Below are 13,367 nucleotides of genomic sequence, written 5' to 3' on the forward strand. Positions count from 1 at the left end.
GGTCTGCGTTACCCCCAAACCTCTGTCCGGATCCCCTCTCTCTTCAGCTGCCTCTACAAGGCAGCCATAGCCCCCAGACCTATTTAGATCGGGGGCACCTTGGCAGCGAACGCGGCAGGGATCGCAGAGGCACGAATTCCTGCCGCTACCAAAACCGCGCAAAACCGGAAGCCCTGTTGATATTTATTGTAAATGTATTCTAATTTTCAATTATTTATGCTGCTGAAATTAGCATACAGAGCGAGATGAGAGAAATGTGATGATTTGATCACATGCCTAGTAGAGTGGCCTTCTCAGAAACTTACTGTGGCCCCCTATAAATGTGGCATGATCCTAGAAGGGAGAGCTCATATGGCTATTGCAAACAACTGATCTAGAATAATTTCCTTCTGGGCAAAAATATAGCTAGTATCATTCACAGGAAATATCTATCTTAAGATACTTTTCCAAGAATTGCCTAACATCAGGAAACATATAAAATACTGCTTTTCTTAGATATTCCAACTTCCTTCTCTCAGCTGTTTTGCAAAACTGACAACTATTTTTTCCAGGAAAATATTTGGAATAATGAGTTATGGAAAAATATGTGTGAAAAATCAGGAGAAATGTATACAAAAAGCATATGTGTAGACTAAGTTGAGCTGAAAACTTAAATAAAACTTATTTTACCAGAATTAAAGGTATCATTTATTATTAGAGTAAGGTTGAAAAACTGGTAATCTTGTACATTTTAGCTTTTTATCCATTTGCTGTTTAAGGTACATATACATGATCTACCTTGGAACAAGTACTGGTAGGTGTTAGGGATATACACCCTAGCAGAACGTGCAATGGCAGTCTAGCAGACAGGTAGATATGTGAGACAAAAACGTTGTAGTAGCTTACACTCAGTAAGACAGATACACTGTGCAAGTTAAATAGTTTTTATTCCAGCAAGAGTTATAGTATAGTCAAAACAGTCCATATGTCATACACTAAGTTCAGTCAGTCCGGGGGTTATTCAGTTTGCAAAGTCCAGTGTTGAAAAAGAGTTCATTAAACTTACAATCAATCAGTCCAGTGATATATCTCTTTTGCAGTCAGAGATATGAAGAAAATCAAACCCCTTTTCTTCTCTCAGCAAACACGCAGTTAGCACCATCAATTCATCATTGTCAGCATTCCAGTAAAAGCCGAGGAAACAGTGAGCTCTCTTGCTCCCTCTTATGGTGATTTTACAACCGCACCCAAAAACTTGGTTTACAGTTTAAAGTGATACACACACTTAAACTCACTAACATAGTTTATATATTATTTTACTCAAACTAAGTTAGGTAACCATGTTATACCTAACAGTAGGTAGTTCTAGAGTACAGAAACTTTTATAATTTCATATTGCTGGTTTTATGTATTACTTGTTCCATTGTTCCTGCAGAATATGATGTCGTAGGTTACTTCAATACAAAGAATGTGTCTTTAAATCCCCAAGATGTCCTGCAGAGTGGAAAGAGCATTTGTGCGGGGTATGCTAGCCTCTTTGAAGAAATGTGCAGGTACATCAAGTTCTGAAATGTTTGGCCATATTCAGTTACTTAATTACCTATGTATCTATTCCATTTCTATTTACATGTAGCAGGAATCTGAAATATCATTTTGAACAATGGTGGGATTCAAAAAAATTTAGTAACGGTTCTGTGGGCATGGCTTGGTGGCCGTAGTGTGGCTTGGTGGGTGTGGCAGAGGAAGGACACTGTAAAATCTCCACTCCCACCCCATTCCAGGGGGAAGGTTACTGCAAAATCCCATTCCCTCTAACCTGCTTTCCAACTCCATTCTCCTGTGCAGGGCAACCAAAGAAGACCCAGCTGATATGCTGGGGCTTGGGACGCAGAGAATAGGTGGGAGCAGGGCCAGTCAGAGGTGGCATTTGCTGGTTTTCCGAACTACTTAAAATTTGCACTACCAGTTCTTCAGAACTGGTTAGAACCTGCTGAATACCACCTCTGATTTTGAACCTATGTTGTTGAATGGCAAGAAGTCCTAAAAAAGTTAATTTTGCTTATCATTCTTTCCCAATATAATTTATTTTGCACCATCTGCTGAAACTCACATTGTATTAACATAACGGCAGATGTGAATATTTAGTTAGAAGAGGATAATTTAGTTAGAAGAGGTACCGTGTTCTTCTCAATATTTGAAGGTCAAAATAAAGTCTGAAGGCTATGGAACAGGATTGCCTGCAAGAAAGAATTATAAATCTCCACCCACTCTCCATTTTATGTGTAAGGCAGAAGGGTAGAATTTGGGCATGCAAGTTAGTGTATTAAGGAAGAGACCATCTATCCATACATAGGAGTTTTCTAATAATTTTATTTTATAAAATCTAATTGATGGGAGCTCACCTATTTTGAAGTTAGGCCTAACTGGAAGTAACTTGAAGCTCTGTATTTCTATACTGTCATCAGATTTTTAATTCAATATTGAACAAGGCTTTCTTCCAACACAGTCTTTATTCATTAGAAATAAACATATAATTAATAATTGACATCCAAAGTCTGGGAATATATTTACAAAAATATCTCATCAAGGCAAAATATCTGGCATTAAGAAACAAATTATGAAATCTCATTTAAAAAAACATTTTGATTAACTGAGTAAATGAACTCTTGATAAAACCTGGAATTACCTGGAAGTTAAATAATTATTTAAAACAAAATGTGATTGAAGATGCATGTTGAGGTGTTAAAATTCTTACTATATTAATAACTCTAACATTTACAGGCATGTTTGACTGTAGCAGTGTGTTAACTAAATAGATCTATATTCATATTTTACCACAAACATTCATATGCAGCCAGATCAAGCAAAAGCTCTCCATGTGTATGTGTGTGTGCGTATAATTTTTAATTAATATAATAACTTATACATATAATTTTTTATGATTGTAAGCTGCCCAATTACCTTGTTGGTAAGATGGACAGCCAATAAATGAATGAATGAATGAATGAATGAATGAATGAATGAATGAGAAATAAATTCTTCAAAATCTCCAAAGCAGGGACATATTGGGACACAAATAAATGCAGAAAAACCATAAAAGACAATTATATATTTTCAACAGGTTGCATTTTCATGTCTACTTCTTACTCAGTATGAAATTTAGCAATGTATTAATAACCTTTTCTTGAGAAATAAAATTGTGTGTTAAATAGAACTTTCCCCTTGAATTGAGGCAGAACTGGGTTCTGCCCTCATGATCTTATTTTAAAAAAGGTGAAATGGAGCTGCTCAATTTTTCTTTCATACCAAACTTTAACAAATGGCACTTGAAACTTTATTCCTTCTGCATGTCAAAGTACTTGTAGTGTCACCCATCTCAAAAAAGGAAGGCATATGGACGAGAGCATTGCTTGATCCTGGATACTATGACATTTGTGAGGTCAGCAGAATTCTAACTGGGGTCATTGTAGAATGTCACCCATAATGACTACAGAGTACTGACAACAGTATCATGCTTAATTGTAACCATAGTCTATAATTGTAACTATAATTGATTGTGGAGCAAATTCAGATAACACAAACAAATTTCTCTTCTTTTGGCCATTCATTATGTAACAGTCAATGGAAAGCATTAACTTGTCCAATTTAGTAGAATTTAGGTGAAGAGTATTTAATGTCCAGACATGAGAATAATCTTTTCTCCCTAAGATTTTGATTATCTATTACATTTCCTGATGTTTAAAACTCTTACAGATTTTAGCTTAAATGCTGAATGAAGTCCAAGAACATTGACATTGTGATGGTAGGGTCTTTGCTGAAACAGCTGCTTGATTTGGCAGGCCTGCAAGACAACAGTTGGGAGACAAAGAACAGTCAGGGAGTATAATAAATTTCCTGAAGAATCTGAGCCCGAGCCCTAGAAAGCAATTTACTGCCTTGTTCCAGTAATTGGTAATGCAAAAAATAGCTGTGGAAAATACAGGTTTTCCAAGACACCATCAACTTCTATTGTTGACGTAAATATTATACATTTCCTTCTCTAGCTCATTATAATACTGGTTTGGTTTGGTTTTTCAAAAAACGTTTAACTGCCTGTTTGCCATTTCAAACAGAAGATGCCCCAAATTCCAGAGCTTTGCTGACTCAGACAGCTGTCTAGATTGGCAATTCTACAATTTGCTACAGCAAAGTTAATTGACTAAGGGCAATGCTAACTGGCAAACAAACTACCAGCTTGGCAAAGGAAAGTGGCAATGGGCGAAAATGTTTGTATCTCAGCAGTTTAATCCTAAAGCAGTTGTGACTCTAGCAGTGACCCAAAAGGCGAGATTATAGAAAAGAACCAGCCATACAGCCAACCAACCAAGTGACCATTTGCTTCTTTCATTGATTATACACACTTATCTTGTCTCCAGCTACATGGTTTATCACTGCCAATTGTCTCATTTATCCCCTTGCCTTGCTGAAATCTCTCTATCTCTCTTGCACTTTCCACAGGCCTTTGTAGTTTTGTTCTCTCTCTCTCTCTTTTTTTCTATTCTCAATTTCTTTTATTCAGCTGTAGTAACCAAAACTGTCTACAGTATTGAAGGGAAGGTCATGCATGCCATTTATGTAATATCATTGTAATTTGTAGCTTTTTCCAGGTTATTTTCTATTTCCCTTTGAAACACAGGGTAACTTCTTATTTGCTTTTAATCATCTCCATGCACTAAGCAGATGCTTTTACTGAACTGTCTGCAGTGATTGTATCTGTCCACAATCAATTCCAATTGTTTCTTTCAATCTATGTTGCTGCAGATTTAATTTCATCTACCATTCGCAAGCTACTGGCTTTTTTAAGAGCTGAGCGAACTATTCCCATCCCTTTGCTAGTCACTAGTTTCTTACTGATGAATGTTTAACAGTAACAAGACAAAAACTTAGGTTAGGTCAATTCTACACATTTCTGCACAATTCTTCCAGACTGTGTCATTCTTTGGCTTTCCACCTTGCTCCTCCATTAATCAATCTGTATTTCCTGGGAACAGAACATACACAATCCTGTGTGGGATTGTTGGAGATTTTTGTTCCCCTGTTGATTTAGGTGTGAGTTGTTTGTTTTGTCATCTATACACCTTTGACTTTCTTCAAATCATTCTGCCTCTGCAGACTATGACAGGAACCAGCTTTGAATGGATAGATCAGATACATCAGAAACCTAGCCAGCCATATTCTACTTCAGCTGTAGCATCCATAATACTTGCAAAGATAAGCTCCAGGGAAAGCACATTATGATGATCTAACTGGGATGTGGCATGTCAAAATGAATATATTGTATTTATTTAAAGATGTGAAGTGCATCTTTGCATGCTGCACTTGAATTCTTTCACTATGTAGAAAATTGTTACAATGGAAAAGGTTTATAACATATTAGGCGATCAATATGTAAAGTAACTAGATCACTTTCCACCAGAGCCTTTAACAGATTATTGGACTTCTTTTTTTTTTCTTAAAAACAAAACAAAAAAGAAACACAACTTGATGTCAACCATTAATTTTCACATATGCAAATCTTTAGGAGCAATTGAATGATGCATCACAAAATAGTGCCAAATTTCTTAATACAGTAAACGTATCTCCCTGCAGCAACATTCTACCTACCACACGAACAATATGCATGATTGTACCAACAATAATGCAAGAAAGGAACCATCTTCTCAGAATGTTGCATGGAAATTAACAATGATTGTAAAAGAATGACACTTTTCCAAGGTGCACATCTTTAGTTCCTGAGGACTCATTCTTATCTTCCCTCAGAATTGCAGGGATACGCTGCATGAATTTATCTGGTTATGCTAAAGGCCGTGGTTACAAAGCAGGACAGACCTTTAAAGGAGACTCCAACCATGCCTGGAATGCAGTTTACCTTGATGGAAAGTGGCATTTGGTGGACAGCACTTGGGGGAGCGGCTATGTTGATGAATGTAACAACACATTTACCTTCAGGTGCATGTCTCTGGTTCTGGTATGCTGCTGGGGGTGAGGATGGGGTGAGGGCAGGGAGTAATTATGTACATTGCCAATAACATTATGACCCCTCTCTTCTTGTTCTAGATACAAGGAATTTTACTTCCTCACCCACCCTGCACTCTTTATTAATGATCATTTCCCAGACAACAGCAACTGGCAGCTACTCAAACCAACTGTGGCATTCAAACAGTTTGAAAAGAACATGAAGTACCACAGTAACTTTTACACGATGGGACTGCTGGTGGCCCATCCAGAAACACCTATTATTCAGACAGGTACAATCATACAGCTTCTTGCCCCATGCAAGTATTATTATTAGATATAAGATTTCCAGCTTTTGGCAGAGAAAAATTACAGCAAAATTTAAAACTGAGGGTGATTTTAATTAATTTTAAAAGATTAGCTTGGTAGAACTAACCTATGGATCTCAAATTTCTACAGTCATACTCACTTTTGTACTTATGCCAAGTATAATTTATGCCAAGTTCAAAATGCCACTACATAAGCCATATTTGCTTTTATCTTGCTTCAGAATGGTGAGCAGTTCTACTGTATTATGCTAGTAATAAAATAAAAACACACCAGTCCCCAAACTGAAATCTCCCTAACTTCAATCCTGTTGCTGTTTTATTCTGAATTTGGATATGACAGAGGTTTTGAACAATTTCTAGCCACAATATTCAACTACAATATACTCTTTTTCATTGCCAAAGTGACAGACAGCAAAGCTGAGTTCAGATCACTCTCTACAAGCTTTTTGATTGATTTGCATTTCTCAATAATAAGACATATTCTAACCAACTTTCTTTATTTGCATGTTACAGTAAATGGAAAAGTCACAATAGTAGTGGAGGGCTCTTCTCCAATGCTGTTCATGACTGAACTGAAAAGGGCAAAAGAATACAGCCTGATGACTTTGAAGAAGAATGGGATGAAACTAGAACTGTACCCACAGCAGATGGGGACTCATGAACTCCAAATCTTTGCCAAATCGCCTGAAGGAAGCTATGACTTCATCCTAGAATACATCATTGAATGCAGTTCTATAGACACTAATGTTTGTTTCCCAAAGGAACTCAATCAACCAGTTGGGCCCAACTGGTTCACAAAGAAACAGGGGATCCTCAAGCCTTCACAAAAAGGTCCAGTTATTCATACTAATGATGGCTGTTGTAACCTCAGCTTCATCCTCAGTGAAGACTTGGACATTTTACCCTCATTGCGTTCAGACAGCATAAGCCCTAGTAAAGATGTAAGAACACGACATATCTTACAACAACGACAAGGAAATCAAATAAACTTTAAGATCCATCTTCCACATGCTGGGAATTTTGTTTTCTGCATTTTTGCTAAAAAAAAGTCAGATCCTGGTAACTATGACTATATCTTTAATTACCTTATATGTTGTCCAAACACTAAGGTCAAATGGCCAATGTTCCCCCTGATGTATAGTGACTGGGCAGAAGACTATGAATTAGTGGAACCTCTGGCTGCATTTCTACCAGCCAACTGCAACATTAAGTTCAAACTTAAACTTCACAGCATTGCCAAAGCATTTGTTAAATGTGAAAAAGAATGTCCCTTGTCTCTTAGTAAAGATGGCTACTGGGAGGGATCCTGTAGTACTTCTGGATGCAGAGAGATATATGTGATGGTGTTGGAGAATACAAACCACAACTACTCATATATTTTGAAATATGAAGTAGAATCACAGTAATAGGCCACTTGAACTTTTCCCATCTGCCCACATGCACAATATATGATCTAACTATAATCCATTTCACTCTGAATAATTTATTTTATGCTGTTGGATGACAATACTCATGCTACTAAAGCAGCAGCAAAATAATTTAACTTGATCAACCCCCATCCCTTGAGACTTTTCACTGATGTTATATGATGCATGAGGTTTATACAAAATGTAACTTACTCATTAAAAACCAAGCAAAACCTTTCCATAAATAATTTCAACATTACAAAATTATGTAGGTACCCAGCATATAAAAAAGCAATTATACATATCTTCTCACCCAACTTGCCATAATTTTGAGATGTGACCACTGATTCGGAAAGGATATGTTCAACATTTTCACATATAATAAAAGAGGACTGTGGAATTCATATTGGACCAAAAAAAAGACATTTTTTACTGTCAATACAAAAGTGGCGAGACTTGGAAGAAACATGAAGAAATATGCTTTTACAAGAGTATAATGTAAGCTTTCTTGTGTACACTTCATTGTCTTACAAATATAAAATACTGAAAAGTTTTATACTAGACCTTAAATGCAATTAAATGCTCATTTTTACTCACCTAGTGAATGTTTTTAATAAGAATCTCTTATCTCTATGTAATTTAAATAAAAAAAATATTTACTTTGGGAAACGCTCCTTCCTGAACTACACGCTGAAGTACTTCAGGATAACATAAGACAAACTAGATCAGGAGTCCCCAACCTGTGGGCCATGAGGGGACTGAAAATCGGCTATGGAAATATACGTGTGCATTCTCAAGTGTACGAGCAGTGGCAGGCGTGCACGCACCCTGCTCATTTTAATGGAGCTGCGCACGCACAAGTGCGCTTTTCAGCCACTTACACAAACCATCTGTTCTCATCCTCCCCAGTCCGCAAACCCTGAACAGCTGGGGAACTCTGAACTAGATTACTACATAACTAAATACAAAAAGTTATTGTTGAAACTAGTGCTTTCTTTATATAGAAATTCTTTTTAATCTATGGTTTTGCTGAATCAAAAATAAATGAATGATACAAATTATTCAATCCATTGTACTTTTAAACTAACCACATTTTACAGATTTCTTTTTTTAAAAAATAGCTTCTCTAATGAAATATGGTGCGGAAGCTTATTTAAAATTATCCTGGAATGTTGCAATTTTTTATCATTAATTAATTTTTGATTATATGTTTCATATATAAGAGAATTGTATAGGTTCCTTGTCTCACCCAGAAAATATTAGCAATTTATTTTACAAATGCTACTTATCTTTCTACTGTTTTATTATAGTTGTGCAGAACTGTAGATTCACACAAAAACCTCGTCAAATAAACAATTTTCATTCTTTGTAACTTAAGCATCATTAACAGACATTAAAGTATTTAAAGAGACATATTTCAAGTGATGAAAGCCAGTAGACCCATTTGTAGTTCACGTTCTACAGATTCACAGGGAAAGGCCAGATAATCATTGCCATGGGAAAATATCATCATTTGTTTTCAAACCGGTTCTCACTAATTTAACAAGGATTTCCTGACCTGACATTCTTCCTTCAATTTGAACAATTTGAAAAGCAAAGAATTTGTGCTATGTAGAAATTCTGGGACTTATCTTAAAACACATTTGGAATACACCAGTCAGGAATGTGGTTTTTTAAAACTATAATGCTTGGTGCATAATCACAGGGCAACCTAACTTTGAAGAGTAATAAGCACAGCAACCTAACTTTGAAGAGTAATAAAACCCTATGTAGAAAACAACAAATATAATTTGAAACTCATTAGATGAGAATGAGAGTATTAAAGGTAGGCAACATTCATTTGTCAAAGTCTTAGCTTAAAAAAATATTTCAAAAAGTTCCTGCAGAAAATAATTCCGGAGGGATTCATTTTAAAGATTTTGGCTCTTTGCCAATGATTTTCTTGTATAAACGAAGTAGGGAAAGCATATAAAGAATTCCTGGAATTCTTTCCATCTCCATTAACAATGCTGACCACTCTTATTTTTTTATCCTATGAAAGAGGAAGCACAGAAAAGGTTGTTTATGAGCTGCTGAGTCACATGACCCACTGTTCAATTCCTCTATCATTAGGGTTCACAAGGAACATTTTCTGGATTTTTGTTTCTTCTATAGCCTCATCATATCCTGTCAGTGTGTGTTTGTATGTCTCTGAAACAAGTCTTGATTCTTGGCAATTGCTTAAGCACGTCTCTACAGTTTTCTTGGCAAGATTTTAGAAATGGTTTGCCATTACCTGGTTCCTAGGACTGAGTATGTGTGTGAGAGACTGATCCAGGATCATCCAGCTAACCTTGTGCCTAGGTTGTAACTTGAACATAGTCTCCCATTTTCTTAACTATCACATAAAATGGCCGTTAGCCATGTCTAGCCATCTTTATATCACTTCTTGCCAAAATTCCACTGGACTGAAAAGAAGAAAAGGGCTGGGTTGTGTGGGGCCCAAGGTTATCTCCTGTTCTAATTCTGACAATATACTCAAATCAGTTGTGATGCATGAAACATCTTAAAACAGCAAGGATGACTATTATGTATGCCTTTCTTTATTTCTTTTATGCATGTCTTGAGAGAGAACTGCAAATACTGTTATTTGCCAATGTAGGATTGGAAACAAGTTCTAATTGTTACATAAATAAAAGTAGGCCAAGAAGCAATTTGATGTAAACCTATCAAGGAGAGAATCAATCTAGAACTAAGGAGAAATTTTCTGACAGTTAGAAAAATTAATCAGCAAAACTATTTGCCTCCAGAAGCTTGGGTGCTCTAAAACTGGAGGTTTTTAAGAAGAGCCTGGACAAGCCTTTGTCTGAAATGGTAAAATGGTTTCCTGCCTGAGCAAGGGGTTGGACTAGAAGACCTCCAAGGTCCCTGCCAACTCTTATTCTGTTAAATACAGATTATTCTAGAACAAAAGGGAACTCAAGTGAAAAAAAACCTGCTAGGTATTCCAGATTCTCCATAATTTCTTTAGTTCCCCTACTCCTCCTCCACCCATTTTGCTCAATATATTGCATTGCAATACCCAGAGAATATATTCCAATCTCTTCTGGGTATTTGAAATCCAAATAAAAAAAATTGGCTCAATATTATATTATGATTTTCAGCAGAAAGATCACCTAACATTTATTGGTGGAGAGAGTCAGTTTGGGACTTGTTTTGAGGAGTCAAGTGTGGAAGTAGAAAATATTTATCTGTTTCCATTTCTATGTTGCTGAGATTGCTACAAATGGTCCTTGGGTTATAACCTCTTGTTCAGTGACCACTCAAAGTTATGAATGGCAGTAAATAAGGAGGACTTGTATTTATTTTGAAAGCGCAAGTAACTCATTCATCTACTTTCAAATTTTAAAAAGCACAAAAACCCTAGTGTAGGACTACCCTAAGGATTTTAATACCGGTAGTGAGCCCAGCTGTTGGATGCCATATCCTTTTATTTGATGAGTGGGTATATTACTAAACAAGTATGTTCATTACACATTCCATGAACTTATGGCTTTAATTACCAATTACATTATTAATGTATAACTTCATTTCCAAAATATTTTAATATGTAATATGCATACCAGGCTCAAGCAAAATAAAAAAATTGTAGTTATTAAAAGTCCAGGTTTGAAGATGAAACTCCCCTTCAACTCTATTAATTATAAATTGTTAACACCATCTGATTATTCCAAAAAGCATTCAACATTCTCATTCTCTGTCCCAGTAGTGACAGATAATAGTTCACGTCTACATCAGTTATTCAAGATACATCTTTTTCCACATCCAAGTGTTGTTATAGTCACCACCCGCTCAAGTCCAACAGTTTGACACTATAATGCATAAGCTACAAGCTGTTTTACATATATTTAAGCAACCATATCCACAATTTGCCATAAATTATGACATAACATCAAGAATTCTAATCTATTAGCAGAGTCTTTTAATTTTTAGCTACTAATCATTTGAGACAGACTTCTGGCCAAAATTAAAACTGTTTCAGGTACTTGATATCACTACTGTGACAACTAATTTTCTGAGAAACAACTTGAAAACAAGTGCTTTTCAAGAACATAAAAACTAGCTGCTTAATTCCTGGAAAATACATGTAATAGCAAATGCATGATACCCAATTTAATGCAGTGGTTAAAGGTACAGGGCTAGAAACTAGAAAGCTGTGAGTTCTAAGCCTGCCTTAGGCATAAAACCAGCAAAATGGGCCAGTCATTTAATCTTTGCGATAGGAAGGCAGCTATTGCAAACCACTTCCAAAAAAGAAGATTGCAGGCAGTAGTTGCCAAGAGTCAATATTGATTTGAAGGCACACATACAGTATACACAAAAAACAAAGGCACAAAGAATTTATCCTTTGGGATACATTTGGGATTAAATAAATCAGGTTTTAGCTTTAAATTATTTGCACTATAGAGGGGAATAAATGATCCCAAAGCACTATTTTGTTTCAATTTAGGTATCTGTGCACTCTCTACACACACACACATATTGTATATAACAGTAGCAACAGCATATATACCGCTTCATAGTGCTTTACAGCCCTAAGCAGTTTAATCAGCATAGTGTTTGTGTGTGTGCACACACACACATACACACACTTGCTATGACAACTAGGTGAAATGTTGCATCATAGGGCAAGAATTTTTGAATCAATGTACCTCAAATGGGCTTGCTTACAGAATGTGCCAAAATTCAGGACCTCTGGTTCCATAGGGAATGAAATCTGGAGAAGTCATGACTGCTCCCAGTGCTCCTGACTGCCACTGCACTGCTGCTACTGTGGTCACAAGATCTCCATTTTCAATGTTCTGTGACAGTTTCTCCATCACTCCGATAATCCCAGCAGCAGCCACTTACCTGTCTGCTGAGAAGACAAGGGGACATTTCCGGTGCTCCCTGCCAGATTCCCATAAGGAAATTCAATGGAGAAGTCAGCAGGAAGTTGGTGGTCACTCCTATTCCCACTGCTTTTTTCCCACCTGTAGTCATTCTGTTTCTCAATTTAGGTAAGGAAATATCTTTAAAACAATGACCCAACGGGGTTGTCTAGTTAATTAAAAAGCAAATTTATATGTAATGAGCAAATAGCTCTCTTTAATTTAAGACAGAAAATCCATATGCTATTTTTCCACTGTAAAATAATATTCTTTAGAAGTAGTGCTTTCTCCCAACTTATTAAATATACAGCTGTGTGAAAAAGTCCTGCATGCTTTCAGTTTTAAGCTGTATCTACATGTTTAATCAACTTTTCACTCATAGAAACAACGCAAAATTAGTACTTTGATGCAAATTTCTGTAGTCGGATGGAGATGCATAATTTTTATTAAAATAACCAAAGTCTTTTTAAGGTTATGAGTGAGTTTATGTGCTAAAACAAACACAACTTGAATTTTCAAGAATGTGAGGATCGAAAGTAGCTAATCAGCAGCTTTGGCTGACCAATCAAAATGCACAGAGGCTAAATCTATGAGCCAATCAATGTTGTCATACTCTCTACTTATAAATAGGCATGAAAAGCATCGAGAAATTTAATTTAGCTCTGGCTGCGGGCAAGGATGAAGGCCTTTGCTTTCACCAGTACTGAGTAACGGCATCGCATCATTGTGCTTCATGAAGAGGGTTACTC

General features: G+C 36.3%; 2 protein-coding genes across 3 annotated transcripts in view; one reads left to right on the plus strand and one right to left on the minus strand.

The window, feature by feature from the left end:
• The window catches only part of KY (kyphoscoliosis peptidase), a 53,524-nt gene extending 44,755 nt beyond the window's left edge, over window positions 1-8,769 (plus strand). Inside the window, exons 8-11 of the mRNA XM_087964920.1 lie at window positions 1,415-1,532; window positions 5,779-5,967; window positions 6,076-6,266; window positions 6,816-8,769. Of these exons, the coding sequence (XP_087821046.1) occupies window positions 1,415-1,532; window positions 5,779-5,967; window positions 6,076-6,266; window positions 6,816-7,708 (1,391 nt within the window). The 3' untranslated portion in view covers window positions 7,709-8,769. The remainder of the gene's footprint in view (window positions 1-1,414; window positions 1,533-5,778; window positions 5,968-6,075; window positions 6,267-6,815) is intronic.
• CEP63 (centrosomal protein 63) overlaps window positions 2,471-13,367 on the minus strand; it is a 37,703-nt gene continuing 26,806 nt past the window's right edge. For both annotated transcript variants that reach the window (XR_015749458.1, XR_015749457.1), the window contains one exon: window positions 2,471-3,820. The gene's annotated coding sequence lies outside the window, so the exon portion shown is untranslated. The remainder of the gene's footprint in view (window positions 3,821-13,367) is intronic.

This window comes from Notechis scutatus, chromosome 4 (assembly GCF_049901735.1).
Source record: "Notechis scutatus isolate UNSWTSFEM ecotype Mainland chromosome 4, rNotScu1.2, whole genome shotgun sequence".
Taxonomy (NCBI): domain Eukaryota; kingdom Metazoa; phylum Chordata; class Lepidosauria; order Squamata; family Elapidae; genus Notechis; species Notechis scutatus.